Source organism: Chrysemys picta, chromosome 5 (assembly GCF_011386835.1).
Source record: "Chrysemys picta bellii isolate R12L10 chromosome 5, ASM1138683v2, whole genome shotgun sequence".
Classification (NCBI taxonomy): Eukaryota; Metazoa; Chordata; order Testudines; family Emydidae; genus Chrysemys; species Chrysemys picta.
In genome coordinates, this window is record NC_088795.1 from 33,811,867 (window position 1) to 33,837,590 (window position 25,724).

Consider the following 25,724-nt stretch of genomic DNA (forward strand, 5'->3'; position numbering starts at 1 on the left):
ATACCACCCAAATCCTGCCAGGTGCTCCCAGAGAGAATGAAGTGCACCTATTCCTGCACTCAAAAGTAGAGGCTGCTCAGCAGGTCTTTCACAACAGCATTAATAGAACAGCAGAGGGGATCAGTGGGCATGGTCTGCTGTACAGCCCTAACTACAGCACCAGGGCCCCAGTCAGTTCCCTGGGCCAGAATAAAGATAAAATTTGGGAGCAGGAAAAGTCTCTGGTCTCTTTACCAAGCACCATATGTTTGCTTTGTAGCAGTAGGGCTATGCTCTGTATGTGTGTGCGTGTGAGATCCTTCCACTCCCCTTTGGGAATGCCTTATTTTGCATGTTGCCTAGCTGTTACTGCCCTGAGATTGCCTGTAATGGGCATGAAAGAGGCTCTTGGTCTCATTGGTACATTACCCTTTCCAGTTGTTTAGGTATTCACTGGTTGGTACGTACTACTTTCATGTTTGATTGTATTTTCTCTTTTGTCTCAACTCTTATCCATTGTAGTGGATAAAGCTTGTCAGTGTGGTGACTAGGCTCTAGCATTCCAAGTACTTTACAAGGGCGGCTAAAGCATTATGCTGTGTGCAAAATGAGGGTAACAACTAAGGACTGAGCTTTAAAGCAATATGCTGGAGAAATATTTTGGTTTATTAGGTACAGCACTGGATGAGCACACAAAAGGGTCAGAGTTCTGGGCTCAGATCTGCCTTACATCTCCTGTGTAACAGTGGGCAAGTCACTCAACCTCCGAATTACCCTTATCTATGAAATGGAGCAGCATTTTTTTTTTTTTTAGTCCCTCTAGGAGTATGTGGTGTCACTCAATTAGATTGTAAACTCTAAATCTCTGTTCTCAAAGAAGTGAAAATAGAAGTCATGACCTCACCACTCAGTGCTGTATTAATTCCCCTGAGCCAAGCAGGGATTCTGGTGAGGAAAGCAAAAAGAGAAGGAGTCCTTTAATTAGATCTTGGGTTTTCCAAAAACACCTGGAAAGCTGTCTCAGCCGGTTTGAGTAGTTTCCTACACACACTGCTTTGTTCCTTAGGTGTACACTTAACCAACTCAGCAACACTCTATTCTGCACGGTGCAATTTTTGAATGTTCATAATTCAGTCAAATCAAACCAACTGCTGCCAGAACAAGACTGTGTCTCACTGAAGACTATTTTCCATGCAAAACTGAAACTTTCAAACAATCATTTTGGCTGCAGGGCTGTTCAAAACAGGATCCAAACTGTTATAAATGGAAATGCATTTTTTTCAGTCACCTTTCTCTCAAAGGGTTGAAATGTTTTTGCTAAAACTTTTCACAACCAAAAGCTATCCTTTAGGAAGAGGAGAAGCATGGAAAATCTCAAACTCCCAAACTCTCCAAGAGCGTGTGTTACCAAAGCTCTGTCTGTCCAAGAACAGGGCTCTAGACCAGAAACCGTTTTGCAACTTTAACTATCGTGATTGCTGCTGCTCTAACTACAATATCCGTTTAACAAAACTGCAGCTGTTTCACCACAGACCACATCTCTCTCTCCTGTTTATGGTGCACCATAAACAGCTTAATGTAAGACTATTTCTTAACCTTTTCAGGTTGGCAACCCTTTATTTGAAGCCCAATTTTTGCACCCCCCCTAAATCAGTGATACTCAGAGTTACAGGAGCCAAATTAGCAATCAACATTACCCAAAAGACCCACAGTGGTGTGAATTCATTGTTTCATTTACTATAGCACTATAGTCAATCACAGTGTTTTAATCTGATGTGCAGTAAAGAGCTGTAGGAGACGTATTAGAGAGCCACTTGCGGCTTGAAAGCCTTAGTCTGAGTATCACTGCCCTAAATTTTTGGTAAAAGTTTAAAAAAAAACAAAAAAAACCCCCAACAATCTATTAAGGATAAACCCATATAAATCATTTGTGTTTTGAGAGCGTGACAGGGAATATTTGATCTTGAAAAGTAACTGTGTGGGAGAACAAGATTTTTGGTTTAGACTGTAATAAATTTTTCAACACCTCATGGCTCCCTGTGGGTCACAATCCCCAGCTGAGAAACACTGATGTAAGAGGAATCGGAGCTGGTATGAATATTAACTGGAGGAAGTGGCACTGTATTTCATGCTACAATTCGTCACAACACTGTACATACATTTTTCACTCCAGACACACTAGAACAAATTTTTGCATCAACACTGAGAACTTTATAACTATGGAAATCAGCATCAATGGTTGGATTAATATTTTAATAATTACACACTTTTTACATTATGAAAATAAGTCATAAATAGTGTAAAAATAATTCCGAAGATCAACTTCTCACAAGCTAGGACCAAAAACCCAAGTACAAAACTCAAAACAAAACAATATTAAAAACTGAAAACCAATGAGAAGCTTTCAAAAGGAAACCAAAACCATGCTGTTTGAACCAGAGGCCACAATAAAGTGGAAATAACAAATTAAAATGGATTATTTAAACATTGATATTATTTACACTACTGGGCAAAACAGATTTTGTGCCATTATTTACAGTGATAAGACACTCCAAATAGTTGTAACAGAACTGATTACATGAGACTGACCCAATGTTTTCCCAAAAGCAGTGTAACTCTTGCCAAATTACTTTTCATTGCATTTTCATCTCCTCTACTGTACTTACAAGAGACCATTTGCAATACAAAAATAACTGCACTTATAGATGAAAAAAGTAAAAAATACAAATAAAAATATATATAATATTTTGCAAAGGAAAAAAGTCAGATACATACATCTTTAAAAAAAATGTTACTAGGCTGTATGGTATTATATTTTCCCAAACATGTACAATAATATAAGAATATTCACATAAATGTTAACGATATGTAAAACATTCTTCTTCTACAAACCAACCTCTTCAATAATACTTCAGAGAAGTGTGCAAGTATCAATGGTATCTGGGAAATTTATATAATTTCTTGGTTAAACAAATAAAACACTAAAGGTCCCAGTTGGGTAAGGCCCTCGATCTCCAAAGAAAGACAATTGTTTCTAAGCAGCATTAACTTGATATATTTAAAATTACAAAACAAACAACACTCCAGAAGGTTATTTTTAATATGTTACTCCACAAAAGAAGTGGAATCTATGTTTGAATTCTATCAGATATGAAGATGGCAGACACTTGTTTGCATGAATCCAACCCCCATGTAAAATACTTCAATAACAGAAGGTTTGAGTGAATCTTTGTTTTCACATTACTGTAACATTGATTCATAAAAACAAGTTGCCATATGAAAGAAAGCAATCAGATGATAGGTGTATTATTTTAATGGCACCAGGAAAATGAATCAGTATCCACAACCACCAAACTCCATGTTTGCTTCTGATGTGTCTCTTTGCAAAGATCAGCACTTCTGTGAGAGACTTTTTTTCCTTTGTGAAAACCGAAGTGTTCTCCTCGGGTAAAATGTAAAGATACAGATTTACAAATACATATGTATGATGGACAAGTAGTGGAAGTAAGGAAGTTTGAAAGAAAATGTCAACTTCTGCATGTCCTTTAGGACCTTATTCGCTTTCAGAAAAGTGAGATCATTCCTGCAGCCACAGTCCCATTGAAGCCAATGGATATTCGCTCATGATTAATAGTGCTTAGCTCTTCTATAGCACTTGTAATTAGTAGATCTCAAAACACTTTACAAAGGAGGTAAGAAGTATCATGATCCCCATTTTACATGCGGGGAAACTGAGGCACACAGTGAAGTGACTTGCCCAGCATGGCAGTGGCGCAGCTGAGAACAGAATCCAGGGATGAAACCCTGGCGTAAGTCAACGGAACAACTCCCATTCTCTTCAATGAGGTCAGGATTTCACCCCATTTCCTCTGACTTCCAGCCCAGTGCTCTAGCCATTAGACCACAGTGCCTGCCCTTAAGTAGTTAAGGACTGCCAGAGGCAGGGTTGTAGTATGTCCCAGTGTCATCATCAGTCAACAGTACCTAATTTGTGTGTATTCAATATGATAAAGCTTCAATTTTTCACAGTGTACATAACACTGACTCTTGAAGATAACCCGTTTTAAGCTATTAGAGCACATGTGCTTCTTTTTATGGATGCAGACATGCTGATTTGACCTCTTTCAAACTTTTCACGAATACTTCTATGGTATACAGAGAAAACACATATAAACAGCTGGATGCACAGAGTCATTCTGCCTCACCAGATTGTCAGACAGTGACATCAAAATCACCAATACATTAAAAAAAATATTAAAAGAAAAATAACTTATCAATACTGAGAATGAATGTTTCATGCTTTACTTTATAAAAAATGAGGTTTCAAAACATCCTGTAAGAAAGTTCTCCCTCCTCCCTCCCCAACTAGCTTATGAAAATGAAGACAAAAGGCCACTGTTCAATGTGACTGCAATACACTTAAGTTAAAGATACATAAGAAGATTGGTACCAAATAAATACTGAAAATCCTAAGCAAAGGAACAAGAAATAACCACAAAACAAAGCGAGGGATACAGAACCTAAGTAAATTCATGTCCTCTATACATTTTTACTGCTGAAAAGGTTGGTAGATGAACCACTGTTTCTGCATATTCACAAAATTTAACAAAGCAAATGAGGAATGCTACTAAAATGTAATAATAAAACAGGTGGTTCAAACCAAAGCTGCATTGCCAAACAAAAAAAAAAAGATATAATAGCACCAAAACCAATTGTCTTTAAACTAAACAAATATGTTGCAAGTCTTCAGAGGGTGCTTTTCATTATGAAATATTCAACTTGAGCTACTTTGTCTGTACTACGTATCAACCTTTTCTAGATTTCCCCCCACTACTTTGCATGTTGTAGCCACCTTTTCAATACCACTTAATATGTATATATTACTGTTCTAATCTGACTGGTTATATTGATAACACTGCATGTCTACTAATAAGACCCTGTCATTTCAGTGGAATGATCCTTTCCTGACATTAGCCAAAAACCAAGACACCCATTCATGGACAGCAGAAGCATTCTTAGCTGGAGTGAGCAAAAATAAGCAATTTATGTTACTTATTTTTGTTTTTAAGTTTACATATATACAGTATGTATTCTGTGGGTCATTGTGTTAGTGACTATCGCACACTTATACCAGAGCTGAATTTTGTCCTGTGTTTAAGTCATCAAGTACTATCAACAGAACTATTTGTACTGTGATATTCCACACTACTGATTGTAAGCCTCAACAAAAGTATAGGAACTAAGGCTCATGCTTTTCTTGTTTACAAAATAGGATTTTTAAAGTTGATGTCAAATCAGGCACTGCAAAATATATTGGGGTGAGAAGGGACAGCATGGATTTAATAGTGCTTTAGTTTGGTGCTAACTCCTTAAAATGACTTGCTTTCATGGGTAATTCCAAGTTTTTGCTACCATATTCAGCATGCTAACACGATCTCAACTTTCCTCATTTAGTCTGCAAACACAGAATGTTAGGGAGAACATGTATGTATCCTGATTTTTTCACTAAAACTAGCTGACTCCATACTATTATTACCTTTTATCTTAATGTATATAGTTAATTTAGCTAACTGGGCAAATTTTCTCATTAGAAGGTAAGAATTACTATACTGCACTGGACAATAGACTATCTAGTCCAATAACTTGCCACAGAAAATTGGTGTTCCACAGAAAGATGATACTTCCAGTCCCCATATGCATAATGCACTTTGCCATTATGTATCATGTTAGGACATGGACAGGATTCTCTCCTGTTCAGAGGACAGCCTGAATTATTTCCCAAGAAACCAGAATAAAACTTGAAGGTGGAATGCTGCTTTTGCCCTGATCCTGTAATCCCCTTCATGGGTGAAACTTCCATTAAAGTCATTACTGTAACACTCAGACTTACAACAGTACATAACAAGTCTGTGCAAGCAGTGCAAGATCAGGCTGGTGGTGTTGGTTGTTAACACTTTTTAAGTAGAGTAAAACATCCATTTCTAGCAAAACATCACTGGGCTTTTAAAAAAATAATTGCACCCGTAAACTGGCTTTCTGTAGGAAACTAAGATGGAGACTTATGTAAGAAGCCATCTTTATAGAAGTAAAAAAAATTAACGCTCTCTCCTTGAAAAGTTATTTTCTTGACATGGTTTTGATATATTCAAATGGCAATAAAATATTATGCAGAATGAAATAAATGCCTACAGTGTGGGTTCTTGAGAGTCTAATGTGGTAGTAACTATCCACTTAAGAGTGAAATCATGATAGGTCCAGATGATCTACAAACCCACTGAGCAGCAAATCATGCATATTTCCAGGAATGGCAGGGTACCGACACATTGGTGGAGAAATACTCTTTTTCTGCAACTCTGTTTTTGGTCTGCCTATAAAATGAACTCTCAGAAATGTATATTAAAAGTCAGTGATCATCTCAATATGCAAAATTATTTGAATAGATCTAAAAAGAATTTGCATCTACTAAATACAGAACTGTTTCATAAAAATTAATCTCTTAATCTGATCACAAATGCACCATATGAAGACTCAAAACTGTAACTGAAACAAACAAATTCTCAGGGAGGCTCAAACTACAAAGTATGCACCAATTCAACGTTTCCAGTAATCAAAATGCAACGAAACAAAACAGTCTCTGCTTCTGTTGTGTACTAGTCACTTGATCAGAAATGGAAAAATAATTACACCTTATAGAGTGTATTGTGACTACCATATCATGATAATCACTTGGGCTCCCTCCTTTTCTACGTTCTTTGGGTAACCGTGTCCAGCAAAATCATTGCAATTGTAGAAAAAGAACCATGTGAATAAATCAGCTTGTGAAAGTAAAATGAAATAACTTTTTTCCATTAAAATAGATAATGCTGAAACAAGAGGAACACATGATGTGAAGTACTTCCTTCAAAGCCTAAGTATTTGTCACAACAAATCTGAAAGAGGCTACTGAAATTAATCTTCTGCAAGTTTTGAAAGCTAGGTTAATTTTGTTTCATCCCCCCCATAAAATACAAGAGTTGTGTAATTTAAATTGGATAATCCAAAACCCACACTACAGTACATACAGATCCCATCAGTTTCATTAGTCCATAGAGAGTGTTCTAAGACTCCCCATTGCCAAGAATGCTTTCCTTTAGCAACCCAAAAATACAATATGTGGGGCACATATTGTGTCAATCCTTGAATCAGACTGAGAAGCTTCTAATCTCAAATGGGGCCTGCGGTCAAACGATCCACTTGGCATCTTTGCAACCTTTTCAAACTGCCCACAGAGGAAGTCTGTTTTCTCCTTCAAACTTCTTTCCTTCTTGGTTAAACAGTTGACAGCACTTGGCATCTAAACCCATCTATCTTGAATGTCTTCGTGACAGTGAGCAGCGCAAGAAAAAACGATGCTGATCAACAGGCATGACCCCTTTTTGACCAAGGGAAGGGGTCACATGACCCACACAACTGGAAGCCGTCCACCTGCAGTTGGAACTGTGTTCCCCAAAAATTCAAGACCTTTTTCTAATCTCCTCTGCTTTATCTCTTTTTGGCAATAAGCCACGGTGTGACTCCCTTGAGATAACAAAAGGAAATAATTCAGGAGTTTGGATCAAAGGTCACAGTGAGCAGCCATTTAGCATGTGGAGTGATCACACAACAAGCAGGTTTGGCACACAATTCATGCTTTTTTTTTTTTTTTAGTCTGTACAAGCAGGGATGATGGCATGAATCAGTGATAGTGTTTAAGATGAACATGGAAGCAAAGTCAGTAAATTCCAATGGCAGTTGGTACAGTACATTTCATAGCATTTAGCTCATATTTGGTCACAATTTCATGTAAACTAGTTCATGGCACTCATTGTCCATGCAGGTCCACAAGCCAAAAATAAGAGAACTTGCAGAAAAAACTAAATCTCCATGATTTATCTCTGTATAGATATCTCTATAGAGAGACTAATCTTTATTTTTGCAGATTTCTCCTGTGGTTATATATATTGCCTAACTGCAGATGTAAGTGAAGAAAATGTACACATGGACTACTGCAAACAAGTAGAAGCAGCTACATGTAAACATATCTCAGACTTGTAAAATAAAATTTCTGTTTTCAACTATAAATACAAAAAGTGGAGCATTATACACAACTTCATGCTTCTAAGGTTAGATTCATCACTGCAAAGAGACAAAAAGAGATAAATTGGCCAGGTTAGTAATCTAGTAGCCAAACATCTATTCCAAGTATATAAAGATAGGGCAGAACCCCAAACATCTTTTATTCTCTTAACCACAAATGTGCTTCCAAAATGCCTATAATACTTATGGTTTTTTTTAAACTATTGTTCAGTGATGCGGTCACAAATATCTGTAACTTTCTAACCAGTGCCTCTAAATAACTTTCTGGGAAACTAAGAATCACTGATTTAATGTGCATACCTACTTCAGTTATCAGTTACCTAAAGAATTATAGGCAGATACTGACCTCTTTTGAGAAGAAAAACAATGCTTATTATCCTGGGAAGCAAATAGTGACTCCTGTTTACCTCTAGCAACAAGATGGGTAGCTGTGTAAACACCACCATCAATTTTAGATCTGCTCATCTTCACATATGAGTAACAAATAGCTTCAGGTACTACAGCAGCTCCTGAATTGCTTTGCCTGTTTTGAGAGCCACAGCTGAAATAGTGCCTTTAAATAGTCAAGGGAGGCACTAGTTAAAGAGAAGCTGCAGGTACTTTCTCTACAAATATAGCTACACTTCTGCACACGTTTTCCCAGCTTAGAAGTAGAATTTTTATTTCCAGTCTAACCTATACATTGTTTAGGCTTTGCACATAGGGCTAATCCTGCCCTGCAGTAGCTGATTTGAGGTTGGGAAAGGGTAGAGCAGCTCACTGTTGACGATGTATGATGTCCCGCTCTATAAGGCAGGACAACTCAGTGCAAGCTGACACAGTATGCTGCTGCCCAGTGAATGGTGTGTATGGCTCCTCTTAGCTGTATAGTTATTTATATTTATACCTGTAATTTGTTGCCAGTCAGCACACCTACTACTGGCAGCATACCTGCTTCGTGGTGTGAGGGCTACACTCACCTCCTGACCCACAGCTCCACCTGCTAGCTGGTGTCTTTCAAATAAAATATTCAATTGTTTTCAATATTAGCCAGACTCTACTATGTGACCATAACTATCCAGAATCAGCTTTTGAAAAATGCATGGGGTGAAAGCCTGGCTCCCCTGAAGTCAATGAGAGTTTTTCCATACCCAGCCAGGATTTCACACATGGTTTATTCATGCATCAGTATTCAGCGAGGAATAAATATCTGTTCACTGATACATTTGCTCTGAATGCTGAGCCTTTTAAATCTAGCACTGTCAGAGTTCTACCGTTCAATAGCACAAATCTTTACCAAAGTAACAATGTTATTACTTAGCATTGCTGAAAATCAGCTGCAAGCAGTAATAAAATGCAACAGCAGACTTCGGGGGTTGGGAAAGAGGCAAACAGGAAGCAAGATGCATTGTCCCTTTGGATAATCCAGAAGACTCTAAGCTTGATAGGTCACTATGAACATTTTGGAAAGACTCTGCCACACCACTGATGGGCAGGTCTGATACTGTCTCCCAGCTCATTGCAGGGGCTGAAGGAGATGTAGCTCTCCCTATGAAGAAGAATGATGGTCTTTGACTTCCCAGCAACTCAGGTGCCAATTGTTTTCAAATACTGCATAAATCAGTTGCTGTTATAACCCCTACATATTACAAATTCATCATGCAAATAATATTTGAGAAGAGGTTATAACTTGGACTGCTGTGTATTCCAAAATCTGTAAGCTATTCTTACTGAAATCAGAGGGTGTGAGGTCAAAAGGGTTCTCTTGTGCCAAAGAATAGGGATGGTGCCTCTGTGCAGAAATAATTTGGCATGTCTTACCTTTTGCCAGCAGCCGGGCATTGGTAATCCATCCGGCCCCTGTTTCAAGGAGAAAGATAAAAAGTGCATAGATGAGCCTGACAGTATATCTGATGAAACAACCATGCCTTCTTAGCTAATGAATAGCTCCCACTTCCTAACTAATACTTTCGTCACTTAAGAAGAGGAAAATTCCAACATCCAACATGAGGCTGAGTGCGCTCACATTGTAAATGCATACAATCCTGCCCCTCCAAAAAATTCAAATCCCAAACTACAGTGTGCCTAATCATGGTAAGAACTTTAAAGCATAACTGCTATATTTTTGCTGTCATAGCAACATTATCAGGGGTCAAATCAGTTGAGCTGGATTAATTGCCAGCCAATTATATGTTAATCTAAAGTTGTATCTATTATTCATAAATCATGGACATTTAGCCACAGATCAGTCAGCAATAGTATATCGCTTACTGGTTTTCTGGTCTTGGTACAAAGTTAACCCATTGATAGGCTATTTATATTCAAACTGCATATGGGAATATTTTCATACATGTTAATTCTTACCTTTATAAAATGAAAACTAAAGGACTGAACCTACTCATACTGAAATCAATGGGGAAAGTTGCCATGAAAGCAGGGTACTAAGGTAGAAGCTGACTATTCTGGAGCATGGATAACATATGGCTGCCAAGCTATTTGTAACTTGGACTGTGCTAATTACAAGCACTTATATACACTCCCAGCACTGTATTCTGTTCTTGCTTAAAACCTCTGTGTCCCCAATTTAGCGCATGGGACAGATTCTGATCTTAGATACACAGGTTATAATGAAGTTAGTCCTGATTTACACTGCGGTAGAGGACCGATCCTGTAACGTGAGTCGAGGGAATTCAGCACCTCACAGAACTGGACTATAAATGAGAGGAGAATCAGGCCCCAATCATTTATTAGGTTAAAGGCAATACTACTTTATACTTGGTTTCTTATCTGCTAACAATTCTGAGAAACAGTGTTTGTGTGTTGTGTGTGGGGTGGCTTTATTTATTTATCCATTTATTTATTTATTTTTCTGGCAAAAACTACCTGCTTTCTAGAACACAAAACAGTGTTGTTTGTTTAAAAGCTTATTCTGATAACTGTATCTATCCCACCAACAGAAGAACATTTTTCACAGCAATGGTGTAAGGGTTCTCCAGATATAAATGATACTACAAAGACAAACACATTTTTTAATTATGAAGGCATGCTTGATTACCCCCCAACAAAATATGAGATATGGTTATCATTAATCAGAAGCAAACAAAATATTACATGGACTATGTACTTCAGATTAAAATTCCACTGACAATTTAGATTAGAAACTTTGTACTTGATATAAAACCTACTTAATTTTAACATTCATCTTTAGATAATCGTGCTTAGCTAACAAACAATATCAGAACATGCAGACCAAATTTAACTGCCAACAATTTAAAACACCTATATCTTGAGTCTTTTCGGAAATGTGTATGTACTATTCAATTTTAATTGGAAAAAATAAAGCGTACTTAGATTTAAAAAAAAAAATCTGTGTTGCCAGATTGGTACAAGGGAGAGGGTCAACAAGTAGAATTTTAGTATAGGGGGGAACTTGAATTCATGCTAACACAGAGTGGGGGAGTATTGTGTGTATTGCAGGGAGGTAAGTTCCAAAGGAAAGACCATTAAATTGAAAACGTTAAATAACGAAGACAGTGAGGGTTTGGGCTGCAGACCATTATCTTCTTACAAAGCTCATCTAAGTTTTGTGTTTCAAATTTAAATACTATTCTGATCTATGGGCCCAATCCCAAAAACTTTGTTCATAGGGCCTCATCCTGCAGATCTTACTCATATCTTTGCTTATTGCAAAGCTCTATGATTTAACTCTGACAGATTGATATTTATCTCATTCTCTGCATAAATGTCATCTTGGCTCAATTCTGAAAAAAGATGCACTCAAAACTCCCATTGATTTCAGCTGGAGTCAAGTGTGCAGAATCATTTCAGGTGCAGGTTAGGGTGAAACTAACTCCTATGCAGAGGGCCAGCATGAGGTCCCCACACCACTTACGCCGTGGGACTTAAATAACGTGTGGTCCTTGTGGTGGCTCTCTGCAAAGAGGTGTATTTCATTCTTAGTGAGTAAGGCAAAAGGCATTTGTTGGGGGAAAAAACAAACAGTGCTGAGGGAAAAATTATGTTGGAAGAACACACTCAAACTACCATGTGATGTGGGAGCAATATGCTGGGTGTTAGGTTCCAGGTGTTGACAGAATGTGTCTTCTCGATACGGTTATGATTGCTGAAGCAGCTGATTTGTTCATGCACATGCATGTATTAGGTGGATAATGTAAAGTCCGCTCAGAAAAACACCACTTTACACTGAGAATGACTGACCATATACAAAGGAATCGCATGCAGGGTTGGTAGGAAAGAGAAATACTGTACCAATTGGCAAGGGGCATCCAGCCCATCCAGGCCTGGCTGGCCTGGCTCCCCTTTTTCCCCCTTAATTCCACGGAATCCCTGTTTGTAAAGATTAACTTGCAACGTTACTGACAAAGAAGTGTCTTTGGTATTTGATTTAGCTGGAGCCAAAAAAAAAAAAAAAAAAAAAGAGACCAAGAGGAGCAAGCTTACAGCAGCAGTGATTAAAACCCGTGTGGAAATGACCCAGGTGCAGTCTCACATCTAAGACCTTAGTGTTTAAATGACCCTCCAATCAAGAAAGAACTACTTAGCACAACAGGTTTCCAATCTGTATAGAACACTGACAGGTAAGTACAAATAGCCAGAATGTCTATGCAGCGCATTCCATGAAAAATATTTCATAAGTGACATTCATTTTTAAGATCTCCAAACTGGTAATTTAAACCAAATTAGGAGGACAAAAAATAGTCATGCTGGAATTTGCAGACTAGGAGAGGAAACCCTTTGAATGATACCAGGTTACACTATAGCTGTGGCTTGTTCCTCTCCTCTCGCTTTATCCGGTTATAATCTACAGCAGGAGGAGCGATTTCCAATACATGAGTGAGACATACCAATGGGCAAGGTGCATCTAATCCAGGGGCACCCTGTTCTCCTTTCTCCCCTTTAGGCCCCTTTTTGCCTTTCTTTCCCTTTTCCCCCTGTGGACACAATGGTTTGGATAAAACAAATGTTTCATTCTTTTGGGTAAAAAAATATAAATGAAAGAGATTGGTTTAAAAGATGGTTTTTTTTGCCAGTGGAGGGCTGAAAGGACACTTACCACTGTGTTCTGGTTTGGATGGTGCATTATGTGGAAAAATAAATAATATGATCATAAGCAAGAACTGCATCAGTTGGTATTATTGAGCTTTTGTATTAATGCCAGTATTATGAATTATTTGAATCCTAAAGTAGGGTTTGAAATGATAGGCTGACTTCCTGATTCAAACTGTGGGCAAGGACAGAAACGGCAAGCAGAATGTGTCCCTTTCTTTGGGAGTTACATAGGAAGAGGAATTTCTAGTCAGAGGTGTCTTTGGAACAACTAAACAGATCAATCTCATTTCTGCCAATGGGGGGACGGGAGGGGAAAATAGTGGGAACAATTTATTCCCGGTGTGATTCAGTGGAGTCACAGCAGGGATGACTATGTCTCAACATGTCCTTTACTGAATGAACCTTGCATGCATCAGTCCCAGTAGAGTCTGGGCCAAATTCTGCCCTCAGTTACCCCCATGCAAACCCACTGAAGTCAAGGGAATGGCACGGATACCACTCAGAACAGAATTTGGCCCTTCATTTCAAACCCTGCTAAATGACTCAGAAGATCCAAACTGCTTGATGTTGAAGTGCTATAAAATTTTCCAGTGATCTCTCTCTTTCTGTAATTAGAAATGCTAATGAATATTTACATTTAAATTTCATGTTCAAAACATGATTTTCAAATACCTCTCCACTGCAGGTAAAATTTCATTGGTTTATCATTATTCACTCCTTTAAGCAGGTGACGGAGTTGCTTTGTAAAAAAGCAAATGATTAAGATTTCTGAAAGAGAGGTTTACAGCAAATTTCACAGCTTTTGATAATCCATAGAAATGAGACACGGAAAAAGAATCTTCAGGCCTACCCTGGAAGGGTGACTCCCCTCAAGCAGTATGTGATATTTGGAGAGTCAATTTTATAATTGATTTCACACCAGTTGATCACAATGGTAAATGAGTTTCAGGCTCACTTGCAGTTTAATAAAACCAAAACGGCTTCTATTAAAAAAAAAAAAAAAAAAAAAGAGTAGGACAATAAAAAAGAGTGGGGTGCACCAGGTATATTACAAAGAATAGGAAAATAGTGAAAGGAAGATTAGTATGACACTGGAGAACAACCAAGGGAGGGCTTTCAAGGTTGTGGCTGTGGAAAGGATTCAATTTGTAAGGAAAAAGATAAAAAAGACAGAGGGAATTGTAAGGAAAGAAGGTAAAAGGAGAAGGAAAGAATGCACCTCTGGAAAGGCAGACATGTTTAGGATGAAGTACAGTAAATGGATTTTCAACCAGTTTCACACCAACACAAAGATTAAATCCATTTAGAAAATGATTTTTTTTTTACAAAAACTTGATTAATTTAAGAAACAAACTGTCTTACTGTAATTCATTTAGAAAAGGGAAAACACATAAAATACATGAAATACTACAGTATACTGTACCATTCAAATGTAAACAAGAGTTTTCCATAGACAAATCTACTGTATTTATGGCACCATGTGAACAGAATTCCTCATCTCTCTTTCCTGTGTGTCAAAAAGCGTTCTTCCATCAACCTAGCTGTGTCTACAAAGGGTTAGATCAGCATCCTTGGTGCTTAGGGGGTGTGGATTTCTCACACGCCTGAGTACCATAGCTATGTCGACCTACATTTTAAATGTAAAACAGGCCTCTGTCAGTTTTAACTCACTGAGCCTCCTATTAATTCTTCAATGAACTGGGTGAGGGTGGGAAAAATGGGGGGAGAAATAGTTACTGTTCCCTTAACTTGCCACTCCCCACTTCCCTGAGTTTCAGGCAGATTTCAAGGGATTCCCAGAAGTCCAGGAGCATCTGTGTGAATGCCCCATGCATCACTACTGCTGTCAAGCACTGATGGATGCTGGGGAGCACAGCTCCTGCAGCAACCATGCTTCAAGGGATCCCTCTATATGTCCTGACTCTGGGCTCTTTCCCCAATGGGAGGATCAGCATCTGGAGGAGAGAGGAGCAGCACAAATGACAATAGATTAAGGCTGTTATAACTTGTGCTGTGTGTTCCCCATGTGATTAAAGATGAAGAATCAAAGAATTTTACCTGGCTACCCTAGCCCACTCTCCCTCCTGTTCTCTCCAGACCTGTGCAGCCCAAAACCTGTGGAGGGATTGCTATGTGATTAGGGGAAGGACACAGGCTCCTCCCTCTCCTGGGCACAGATTCCCCTCAGCACCCAGGAGGGAGCATTAGGCCCTTAGAGTGCAGTCCGGTGAGGTTCTGGACTTCCCCCCACCCCCCTAATATCAATTGGAGTGGAGGGTGTTAAGCACTTAGTGAGATCGAGTCTTAACCTGGGTTCAGAAAAATCAATCTCTGTCCTTTTTTAACTGTTAATGTCATACCTTTTAAAAAGATGGGTTTAAAAAGAAAAGGTAAACTACTGGCATCTGTACTTAGTGAGGTTTTTAAAACCCATTTTAATGACCCAAAATACCACATTATTTAAATGCAGACTTTTGAGGATTCTTTTTTTGATTAATACAATTTAAAACAACAACAAAAAACCATTCAAACCAACAACAAACCAATCAAACCACTTTAAAAAACCTATTTCTCAAAAAGTGCTCCTGGAATATAACCTTGTACGCCAACTTACAGCTTTGAACAATTATGTTTTTACAGCCAAGTTATGCAGAAATTATGATGCAAACACTGACTCTCTTTCACTGTAGCAGAGCTAGTGAGCCCCTGTAGGAGAAATTACCCGTCTATGATTTAATCAGAACCAAGGGGCTGCAGATTTATGCGCTGCCCAACATTATTGGAAAGGATCACATAGGTGAAAGAGGAGATGTCATTGGTCACTAAAAAAATGTCATGTTTATGCTACATATTTCTGCCGTGTAAATGAACCTCAGATTTTTGGTGTAGAAATTTAATAATATGAACCTCTGTGACATCAGCCTAGCAGTCAATATCATTCAGCAATATTTAAAGTGAAAAAATCATGGTAAACTGGCACATAGCTGAATTGAAATCAGTGCAGCTATGCTAATTTACACTAGTTAAGGACCTGGCCTCAGCTCTCTGACTTTTTTTTTTCTTACCCTAACTATTACAGCTGAGAAAATAAGTTACAATGAATGATTTATCAGTTTAACTTAGCCCTTACTGAAAAATGTATTGGATAAAATTAGCGTCTTTGTTCTGATTTTGGAACAATGACAAGCAGATTGTAATTTCCTCATATCCATTTTCCAAAAAACATTATTTTGTTTGGGAGGGGAGTTAAATTTCTTTAACTCTATTAATCGATTATGCATGAACATTTCTCTCCAAGTTTTGGCTGTTTGCTCTAAACGTTGTGCTAATCAGGGGTGGTTGGGCAGATAACAGGATATTGTTTCCTCTTGCCAAGCAATAGCAGATCTTGAGACCTGGAAGGTCCATTTCCGACTAGGAGCAGAAATCAGTGTTGTAAAGCTAAGATGTTTTCTAGAATAATTTATTTCCAAGATTATTTCCTTGGAAATTTCCTTGAACACAAGTAGTCAAAAACTGCAAAAAACTCAGCTTAGACACCACTGCTTTTTCACCAAGAAGCACCTGTCTTGGGCCTCTCTCTCTCTTGGAATGTCATTGCTTAATATATAGTTTCCCCTTCCTACCTCAACCCCCGGGATTTCTGGGAAATCCCTTACCTAGGATCACATGGTTACTCAAGGTGGCCTGATCATCCCTGCTGCTACTCTACAACACAAAGGAACGCTAAAAAAATTCCATCCGAAAGAAGAGCACTTTAACCTACACAATCCTCTTAAGAAATGTCTGGGCGCAGTACTGTACAGATCCCTTTCTATGGAGAGTTTAATCCTCCTGAATGCTTATATCTCAATGACTCACAACAGGCATGATATTAGCACTTGTTGCCATAACAGTATTGTTTCTGTGCCCTGACTCGTAAGATTCACAGGCACTTCTGGAGTGAATACTCATCATGCATGTAATATTTATAGTTCTGTGTCTGCCAATACTTGCTCATGTGACTCTGAGGTTCACTTTCTGTGAACATTCATGCCAGTGAAACTTGATCCCATGAATGTCCATGGAACGTGAACACAAAAGTGGTACGGGTATAGTTAAAGTGAAGCCATTTAAAAACTCAAGCTAAGATTTTTTGAGATCATTTGCAGTGTCTTCCTTTAGGATGATATACTCTGCTCCCCTGCACAAGTTGCTTGCTCTGTAGTCTAATACAGGGCCAAGGTCATATCTTCTTGCAGGCCCTCTTTGAAGGAGCAACCCCTCTACTCCTGTGGGCATAGAGAGAGTGCACTTGTTGTAAGCCCCTGTGTGGGCAGCACGAAGGAAGTCTCTTTGCAAACTCTCCCTGTGGCCGCAGGGAGAGTCACATTCTGGCCCTAAAATATGAATTGCTTTTCACTGTGTTTATTAGTTGCATATCACTCAGCTTGGATTGTGAAATGAGGCTAATTAATTTCACTTTATGGTTCTCATGCACTGGAGAAATATTGCATTGTTTGGCTTACAAAAACTATAGGGAAGAGCTTTAATCCATAAAAGCAACCAAATGCAAATAATTAAGATAATTCTCTTAATTGTAAACTTTGTAAATTTTTTAAACAATCTCTAGCATACTTTATAAGGAACCAGATCCTCAGCTGGGTATCAATCTGTCTAGACCCACTGGAGTCACTGGAGCGACATTGATTTATACCAGCCGAGGACCTGAGCCAGCGTCTCCCACACAAAAAAATTACTACCCCAGTGACATGTGCATTGAGAATCACAGACTGACAAGGACTTTCATCAGGCATGGCATGGGGTACAGAAAAGGAACCTGATCTTAGGGTGAGCGTGGACAAACTCTTCCCCTACTATCTTGGCAAGTGTTGTATTACTGGTTCTGCATGGAGGTTTTGGTTCTCCTTCTGACCGATGACTTTGTCTAACAAATACACGTGACCTGCCTTTTGGCACACAGTAGGAAGAAAGATCAGGTTTAATGGACAAATGATAGGGTTGGGACAGCAAAATGGACTGGGCTGAGGAATCAAACAACAGATAACAGCACTGAGGTCACCTTTTCTCCCTTTTCGCCTAGATCACCCTTTTCTCCTCGAGGACCAGGGAAACCCTATAAAAAAAAAAACGAACAAAGATATCTATTGGCTTCTCTATCAATGTAGGTTAGGTTTTAAAATACTGCTGGAAAACTTATACAGAAAAAGAATACTGCACTGCATGCTATGTGTCAGAAACATGGCTCATATTCAGCAAGGTCATTTTCCAGCAATGGAAGTAAAATGTGATTCAAAGTGACTCCTACTGTTGTACAGACTAAATGACATTACTGGGCTCTGAATGGGACTGCTGCACTTTTGGGCCTTTGACAGTAGGGAAGGTGGGAATGGGATGAGAGTAGGGAAGGTGGGAATGGGATCACAACAGGCTCTCACCCGCATGCCATAAGAAATCCTAAATTGTGAAAAATGTGTCATGTGTAGAGTGCGGGATTATTTTTTTTAATAGGGATGAAGTTACTTAACCAAATGTTGGTGGCTCCTTGTTCTGCTCCTAGGGAGGGGCACTAGTTAGAGTCTGATCCTGCAAACTCTTCTTACCAGGTGTAGTAGTTACTACTGTGACCACGCAGGTCAATGGGACTCCTTTGGGTAGTAAGCACTGTGCCTTGTGGGCTTTTCAGGGTTGGGCTGTACTTTCTCAAAATACCATTGTTCAGTCTGTCGCTCTCACCTCTCTTTATCATATGCGAACAACTGCAATGCAATGTTTAGTATGTTCTCTGCATGTTCAGCATACACAGAAAATGGGAAATAAATGTGCTGCACCCAGTGAAGGAATCATTTACCTACCATTATGAGTAAACTGGTCATAAATATTACTTACATCAAGGCCAGGCTCGCCATCTTTGCCCTGCCAAAGAACCATATAAACTATGTTAGCATCCCTAAGCCTCATGACTATGTGATGTCTTATCTGCTAATCCCACCTATCTTGAAGGCTGTCTTGATATGCAAGCACCTGCCTTCTGCCTACAGGAGAGCAATAGCATTCTTTTTGTACAGCAGCAACACACATTTCTAGAGTTACACAAATAGAATTGCCATTAGTGAAGGGTCTTTCTGTCAGTGTTTAACATTTCCCGTTTCCAGGAACTGATAACTTGACTGTAAAATTTTGCTGTAGATTGAAGCTTATTGCACAAGCTCCAGGAGCAAGTTAAAATAATGCAATCACTAGGATCTCACCAGTTTCAATTCACAAAAAGGGCAGGAAAAGGTGAAGATTTTTACTTCTGTAAGTGGCCAGCAAATAATCATACACTGCAAACTAATATTCATCCGGTATTTCACAGAGATGTTTAGTACACAGATGGAGCTGAAAGCCCGCACTACCCATTGGCCTTCTCCTGCTCCAGGCGAAGTCTATGGAAGTTTTACCATTGACTTGTCAGAACAGGATTAGGTGCATTGACTTCAATGGGAGTTGAGGGTGCTCAGCTCCTCAGCGGATAAGACCCACAGCATGCATAGATTCAGAGATAAGCCTCATCCTGACACAATGTCGCTAGTGATCTGTTCCACTTTCAGTAGGGCAGCCACACTGATTGCACTGCTGGGTCACTGATCCAAAAGGCATGGTTTTATATACTTCCTTTTCAATGTAAATTATTTAATTTCTCCAAGGCTCAGACAAAACAGCACTGGGATATCTGGCTCAGGCAACAAGGCCTCAGAGCAGTAGAGAGTGAATGCAAAATAAAGCTGCTGTGACATCTTCCCTCTAGCGGGGACAGCTGTGCTAGCTGATACACAGGGAAAATGGGTTTAGGTTCTGTCACAGAGTGGCTGGCTCTTTAAGGGGAATTGGGCCCAGCCTCACCTGTGATGGACCAGCTATCTTCCAGCTGAGACTGATCAGCTAGGGATCAGGTAATTATAAAAGCCAGCAAGTGGTTCAGTTGGGGGTAGACAGCTCCTAGGAATAGGGAAGCTCTAGCAGGTAGCCCCTTGGTCACGGTGGGAGAACTATAGGAAGCAGGTTTCAGTAGTAGCCGTGTTAGTCTGTATCAGCAAAAAACAAAACAAAACCAAAAATGAGAAGTCCTTGTGGCACCTTAGAGACTAACACATTTATTTGGGCATAAGCTTTCATGGGCTAGAACGTCTGATGAAGTGGGTTCTAGCCCACAAAATCTTATGCCCAAATAAATGTGTTAGTCTCTAAGGTGCCACAAGGACTCCTTATTTTGTTTATAGGAAGTAGGTTGATTCCTGTGGGAGGCCCTAGAGTGATGTATGACTGTCAGGCAAGTGATTTATAGAGCAGAAATAGATAGGCTCCTGGAGAAGATCCTGGGTTAGGGGGAAGGGATAATTGATATATGTGCTATACTAGTTTTATGTGGAAGAAATAAACCTAAAAACCAGAGAAAAGGGTCTGGACCAGACTTCCTGGGCTGAGAAGACAGACCCACAGCCCCTCACTCTCTTTTCGGGAAAGATAATGCTGCTATGAGTGCTAGCCTTGCAGACTCCTTGTGATCTCTGTGCTCAAGAAATCTGATCATGTCTGGGCCTGCACAAAGCCTGGTGATGGGGAGGCTTCTACAGAGGGCTGGAGGCAGTTGAGCTCTGAGTAAGGTGTAGCCCTGTGATTACAACACCCAGAAAAAGAATACATGATAGGTCTAACTTTCAGATCAGCCCCATTCTGGCATCCCTTTTTGTGCCTGCAGTTTTGTGGGTACACATAACTGTGTGAGATGTCACTTTGATGTCTAATACCTGATGTGCGGGTGCTATTAGACATCCAAGTGACACTAATTGCATCTGCAAACTGTGGACATAAAAAAAAGGGAGGGCAGAAATTTTTAAATGATCTAGTCCGGTGGCCCAATTCTGCAACACTTACACTTTTGGGGCCTTATTCTCCACTGTCTTGAACTTTACCTATCTTTTATGCTGGTATAAAGTGAGTGTTAAATGCTAGCACTGTTGCAAATGAGTAGAGAATCCTTGTTTGTACTCACTTTGCACAGGTGTGAATCACTACACAATGGGCAAGTCAGTGGAGAATCTGGCCCTGTATCTTGGGAGTTTTGCTGGACTAAATACTGTGGGCCTGGGATGCACTTGATTGCTGGTTTTGTACTCTGTGTTCCTTCATCTTTTGTAAGCATAAATATGGGTCAGATTTGGCCCAGGTTTACCTGGCCTGCTCACAGCCCCAGAGGGAGAAAGTCCAATACCGGTGGAGAGATTGTGGTGGTAAAAGGTAGTTAACCCTCGCTGGTGTTGAGGAAACTATCAGAATCCAACTCACCTCTCAAAGGGGCAACAGTAGCCAACAGTAGGAAAGGGGCATGGTGAGGGGGTGCACTGTCTTAGCACATTCCCTCAGCAACCTCTCACAAGGGTTCCTATGGAACTTCCAGATGAAAATAAAACTGCCTTTCTGTGGCAGACTGTCAAACGAATATGGCAGCAACAGCACCACCTGCTCTAATACTGGGAGACTCTCTAGCGCAGGATGATGTAAATTACAACTCCCTATTCCAACTTGAGAGAATCCAGCCCAAACAAATGAAACTGGAGAGGAGATGTATAAAACTGCCTTTGTAAATAATGACCCAATATAATTGCAGTGGAACCACTGTGATCTTACTAAGGCTGGAATAGATCTGTGTTTGTAACACACAACAGCTGTTGTGTCAGTGCACACAGTAGACATACATGTGCACACCCACTGAGCTAATCCTCAGCTGGGGTAAACTGGGGTAGTTCAATTGACTTCAGTGGAGCTCTGCTGAGTTACATTAACTGAAGCCCTGGTCTACATATGTTAGGGATGGGTAAACTAGTTAACTAACTTATAGAAAACAGGATCCCCTCCCCTGGCCAACCCTGCCTTGAAGTTGCCTGCTCTGGTATATTCAGCTAAAACTTTTATCACTTCTGGTTTCTGATCAGGAAACAAGTGCCAAAATACTATCAGAAAGTCAGTTAGACTTGTAGGCCAAATTTGCAAACTTGAGAGGTTTGGATAAGCTTTGGGTAATCATCTGACCTTCTACATATTTATCCAAACCAAACCCAAACTATGAACCTTTTAAAGTTCTCCCATCCCAAACACACAGAAATGCAAAAAAATCAAAGCAAGCCAAAATCTTCCACATGCAAACAACACAAAAAATAGTAACAGCAAAATATTGTTGCATCAAAGAAATCTGAATAAGACATTAAGAAAATCACAAAAAACTTCCGTGGCTACACTCTGTCCTGAGCTCTTTGCCAGTCTATTTTGGTGGTCTCAAGGCATCTAATAACATGTATCGACCACACATAATCAAAATGGCAGGAGTTGCAGAATAAGGGGCACTTTAACTCTAGATTTCCTCATTCTTGTTGGTTTGTTAGCTCCATTCTGTTACGTTTGCATAGTTGTATGTATGTGTAGGAATCGGTGTAAGTTTGTGATATGGGCCTGCTTCAAGATCAGTGACTTTGCATTGTCAGGGATTATCATCTGCCCTCACCGCTCTCAACTAATTACACTGCTGGATGGAAAATGGTAATAAAACACAGCAAAGTTTAATCAAGGCGTGGTGAAAGTTGCAATGTGTACAAGTTCCATGCAACTTACAGGCAAACCATATGGTCCTCTGGATCCAGGGTCACCAACAGCTCCCTTTTCACCCTAGAAAAAAAGATTAAAAATACACATCTGGTTTAATCACAAAACAGTCTCTTCATGTTAAAATAATCCCTCTTTCTGAAAAAGTGGAAGCCTATTAATCTCTAATCCTTTGGCTGGATAATGTCTGCAAATCTGATTTTCAGTAAATAGTTAAATGACGACAACAGGGCTGTATATTCCTATGTCCAGACACACTGATTGTATCTCTTTCTGGGTGACTCAAGATAAGCCAGTACAGTATGATAAATGACAACTGTGATAAAGGTAAACATTATCATGTATTAATACTATTTTGTGTAGTTTGTTTAGTACCAAAAATGTATGTAGTTGCTAAACATCCAGTGTTATTAACTTCCAGCCAGTGCTACAGCTCGTAACAGCTGGAGCACTGGGCCTTCAGGAGGAGCCCAATACTGTAATGAAAGCTGTGGGTGCTCAGCACCTTGCATCCCGCTCTGGCTGAACAGCTGAGATTTGCTATGATGCACCAGAAAATTACTGTCAATCAGGGCTTGTGTGTAACAGGCAATATTATTAACAGTAATATCATGAAGACCATACCATTAGTAGAGCCATATATTTAGCTGCTCAGATATATTAAATAAAAATTCTAACCCGCGGTGAGACAAATATAAATGATTTTCACTGAGAGTACGATCCCACTCCACACTGAAGTCAGTGGAAGAATAAAGAGTTTCCAAAGAGGGATGCTATTAGAGCAACTATGCACATAACTTTTTACAAGCCAATAGAGAGGAAACATTTCCAGAATGAAATGAAATCTCTAGAAAACAAATGTAAGGTTGGAATCAGTCCTGGCCTTAGTGTTTTTCAAGGTGACTGACAGGAAAAAAAAAACACGTTTCAAATTAGCTGACACGTGGCTCTGCATCAAGGCTGCTGCAGGACCTCTGGTGGTGATCTTGTTAAATCGTGTATGCTAAACACAGATATGCCTGGTGAGCAACAAGATGGGAGACTCCAAGAAACATCAAACCTGCTGCAGTAAATAATGAAAGGTTTGCTTTCCATGGTATTCTTCCCTCTCACTAAGCACTGAACCAACACTCCAGCATAGCCTTTTGGTGGGACTGTGCTGCTGAAGATGTTGTGTTTTGCATGAGACAAAAAAGAGAGGTCCTGGTCACATATGGTTTTCAAGGCTGCTTGTTTGACTAGGTTCCCCCTGCAGTATTGCCTGGATATCTTCTTCACTTCTTTTTCTTAATACAAACAAAGCTTTTGTGTAATGTTCCTGGCATGGAAAGACACCATGTTCCATCACAGACATTGCCGCAGTTCAGTGGTAGATGAAGTGCCTGCCTCTTGGTGAAACGTACTCTAAAAATCTAGATGATTAATTATCCATTATTACTAGAAAGGGTACATTTTAAAAGCACAGACTGGAGATTTAGATGTGTGTGTTATCTTTGTGAGTCATGGATAAATCCCTGTACACTGCTCTGAGAATGTACCACTTAGGTGTAAATTATATTGCTTGGGCAACAATAGCAAGGAGGCTCCAGAAAAAAAAAATTAGCTGAAAGAATCTCTTGTTTAATAATCCCAGCAACAAGGGATGCATTGGGGGACTGACATATGATCAAGTTTAGATATTTTACATTTTTGATGAAGATTATAGCTCCTTATATGTGCCTCAGTCTGGATGAGATTAAGTGTCCGATTAAGGTCTTTCTTGATTCTGTTAATCTCCCAACTGTTTCTGACCAGGCAGCGAGACTAGATACCCTTGTAAAACAACAAGAGATGCTAGAAGCAACAGCTGATGTACAAAATTAATCCCCTGGGGCCTCAGCATTTTCTGCCAGAAGAAGCTAAGAGATTTGCTAACCTACTTATATAACTGCTACAAAGTTCTCTGATCCATATTTGAGATACATCAAGACTAGTTAATGTCCTTTTGATCTAGACCATATGTAGTCCTCTCAAAATAGGCCAGTATCATTGTTAAACATATGGTAGACATAAAAATACTGGCAAAGGGTTTGGAAAATCAGTTCAGGGAAGTCATCCCATCTATTATACACAAGGATCGGACTGGATATGTATCCTACAGATTTTCTACCTCCAATGTGAAGCACCTGTGGAAAGGTGTTTGGAACATGGCTCATGCCATCAGTGGCTATGGATTAGGATGAATTAAGGGTGGGGGGAAGACTTTTGGGATTGCTGCCCCGAACACTGAAATAAATACTTGCTTCAGAGAAACAGATATTCACAGTCTAGTTTTAAGAAACTGTTAATCTTTTATTTTCAGAATCTTGCCAGTGCAAATATAACAATTTGTCATTCTTCAGTGTTGTTTCCTGCCATTTTAGATCCAGTGTCCTGAATTACATTGTCTGTGTTGTGCTGAAGTACTGTATTTGCAGGAACAACACTATATTTGGTTTCTCCCTAGAACCTGCACACAAACTAGATGAAGATCTCATGAGGCCACCCCACTGAGAAGAGTTTTAAATAAATAAATGTGTTGTCAGAAACACTAACGTATTTTGAATGTATGTAGTGACAGAACTTTTAGGCAAGCCACTTGTTTGAGGTCCTGAAAAGAGCTGAGTTCAGAAACAAAACTTTGCCACACAGGTGAGAATCCCTTGGAATTCCTATTTCATTAAGTGTGAATCTTTCAAAACCTTTTAAACTAATAAGAGACTGGAGAAGCAGTCTTGTCTGACAACATTATCGCTGACATTTACATTAGCTATTGGATGATTAGCCATAGGGAATATACAAAATACAAATACTCCAAGATGTTTGATTGTCTAGAGGGAAAATAGAGTTTTACTGGCAAACAGACAATGTAAATTAGATGTTGTTAGGTCTTTCAGCCAGCCTTTATACCTATTATTAAACAA

At 39.4% G+C, this 25,724-nt stretch overlaps 1 protein-coding gene across 1 annotated transcript in view; it reads right to left on the bottom strand.

The window, feature by feature from the left end:
* Positions 1–7,612: 7,612 nt before the first annotated feature.
* The window catches only part of COL25A1 (collagen type XXV alpha 1 chain), a 203,092-nt gene continuing 184,980 nt past the window's right edge, over positions 7,613–25,724 (bottom strand). Inside the window, exons 32-37 of the mRNA XM_065596206.1 lie at positions 22,792–22,845; positions 19,033–19,059; positions 18,206–18,259; positions 12,939–13,025; positions 9,895–9,933; positions 7,613–8,133 (exon numbers count right to left, since the gene is read on the bottom strand). Of these exons, the coding sequence (XP_065452278.1) occupies positions 8,131–8,133; positions 9,895–9,933; positions 12,939–13,025; positions 18,206–18,259; positions 19,033–19,059; positions 22,792–22,845 (264 nt within the window). The 3' untranslated portion in view covers positions 7,613–8,130. The remainder of the gene's footprint in view (positions 8,134–9,894; positions 9,934–12,938; positions 13,026–18,205; positions 18,260–19,032; positions 19,060–22,791; positions 22,846–25,724) is intronic.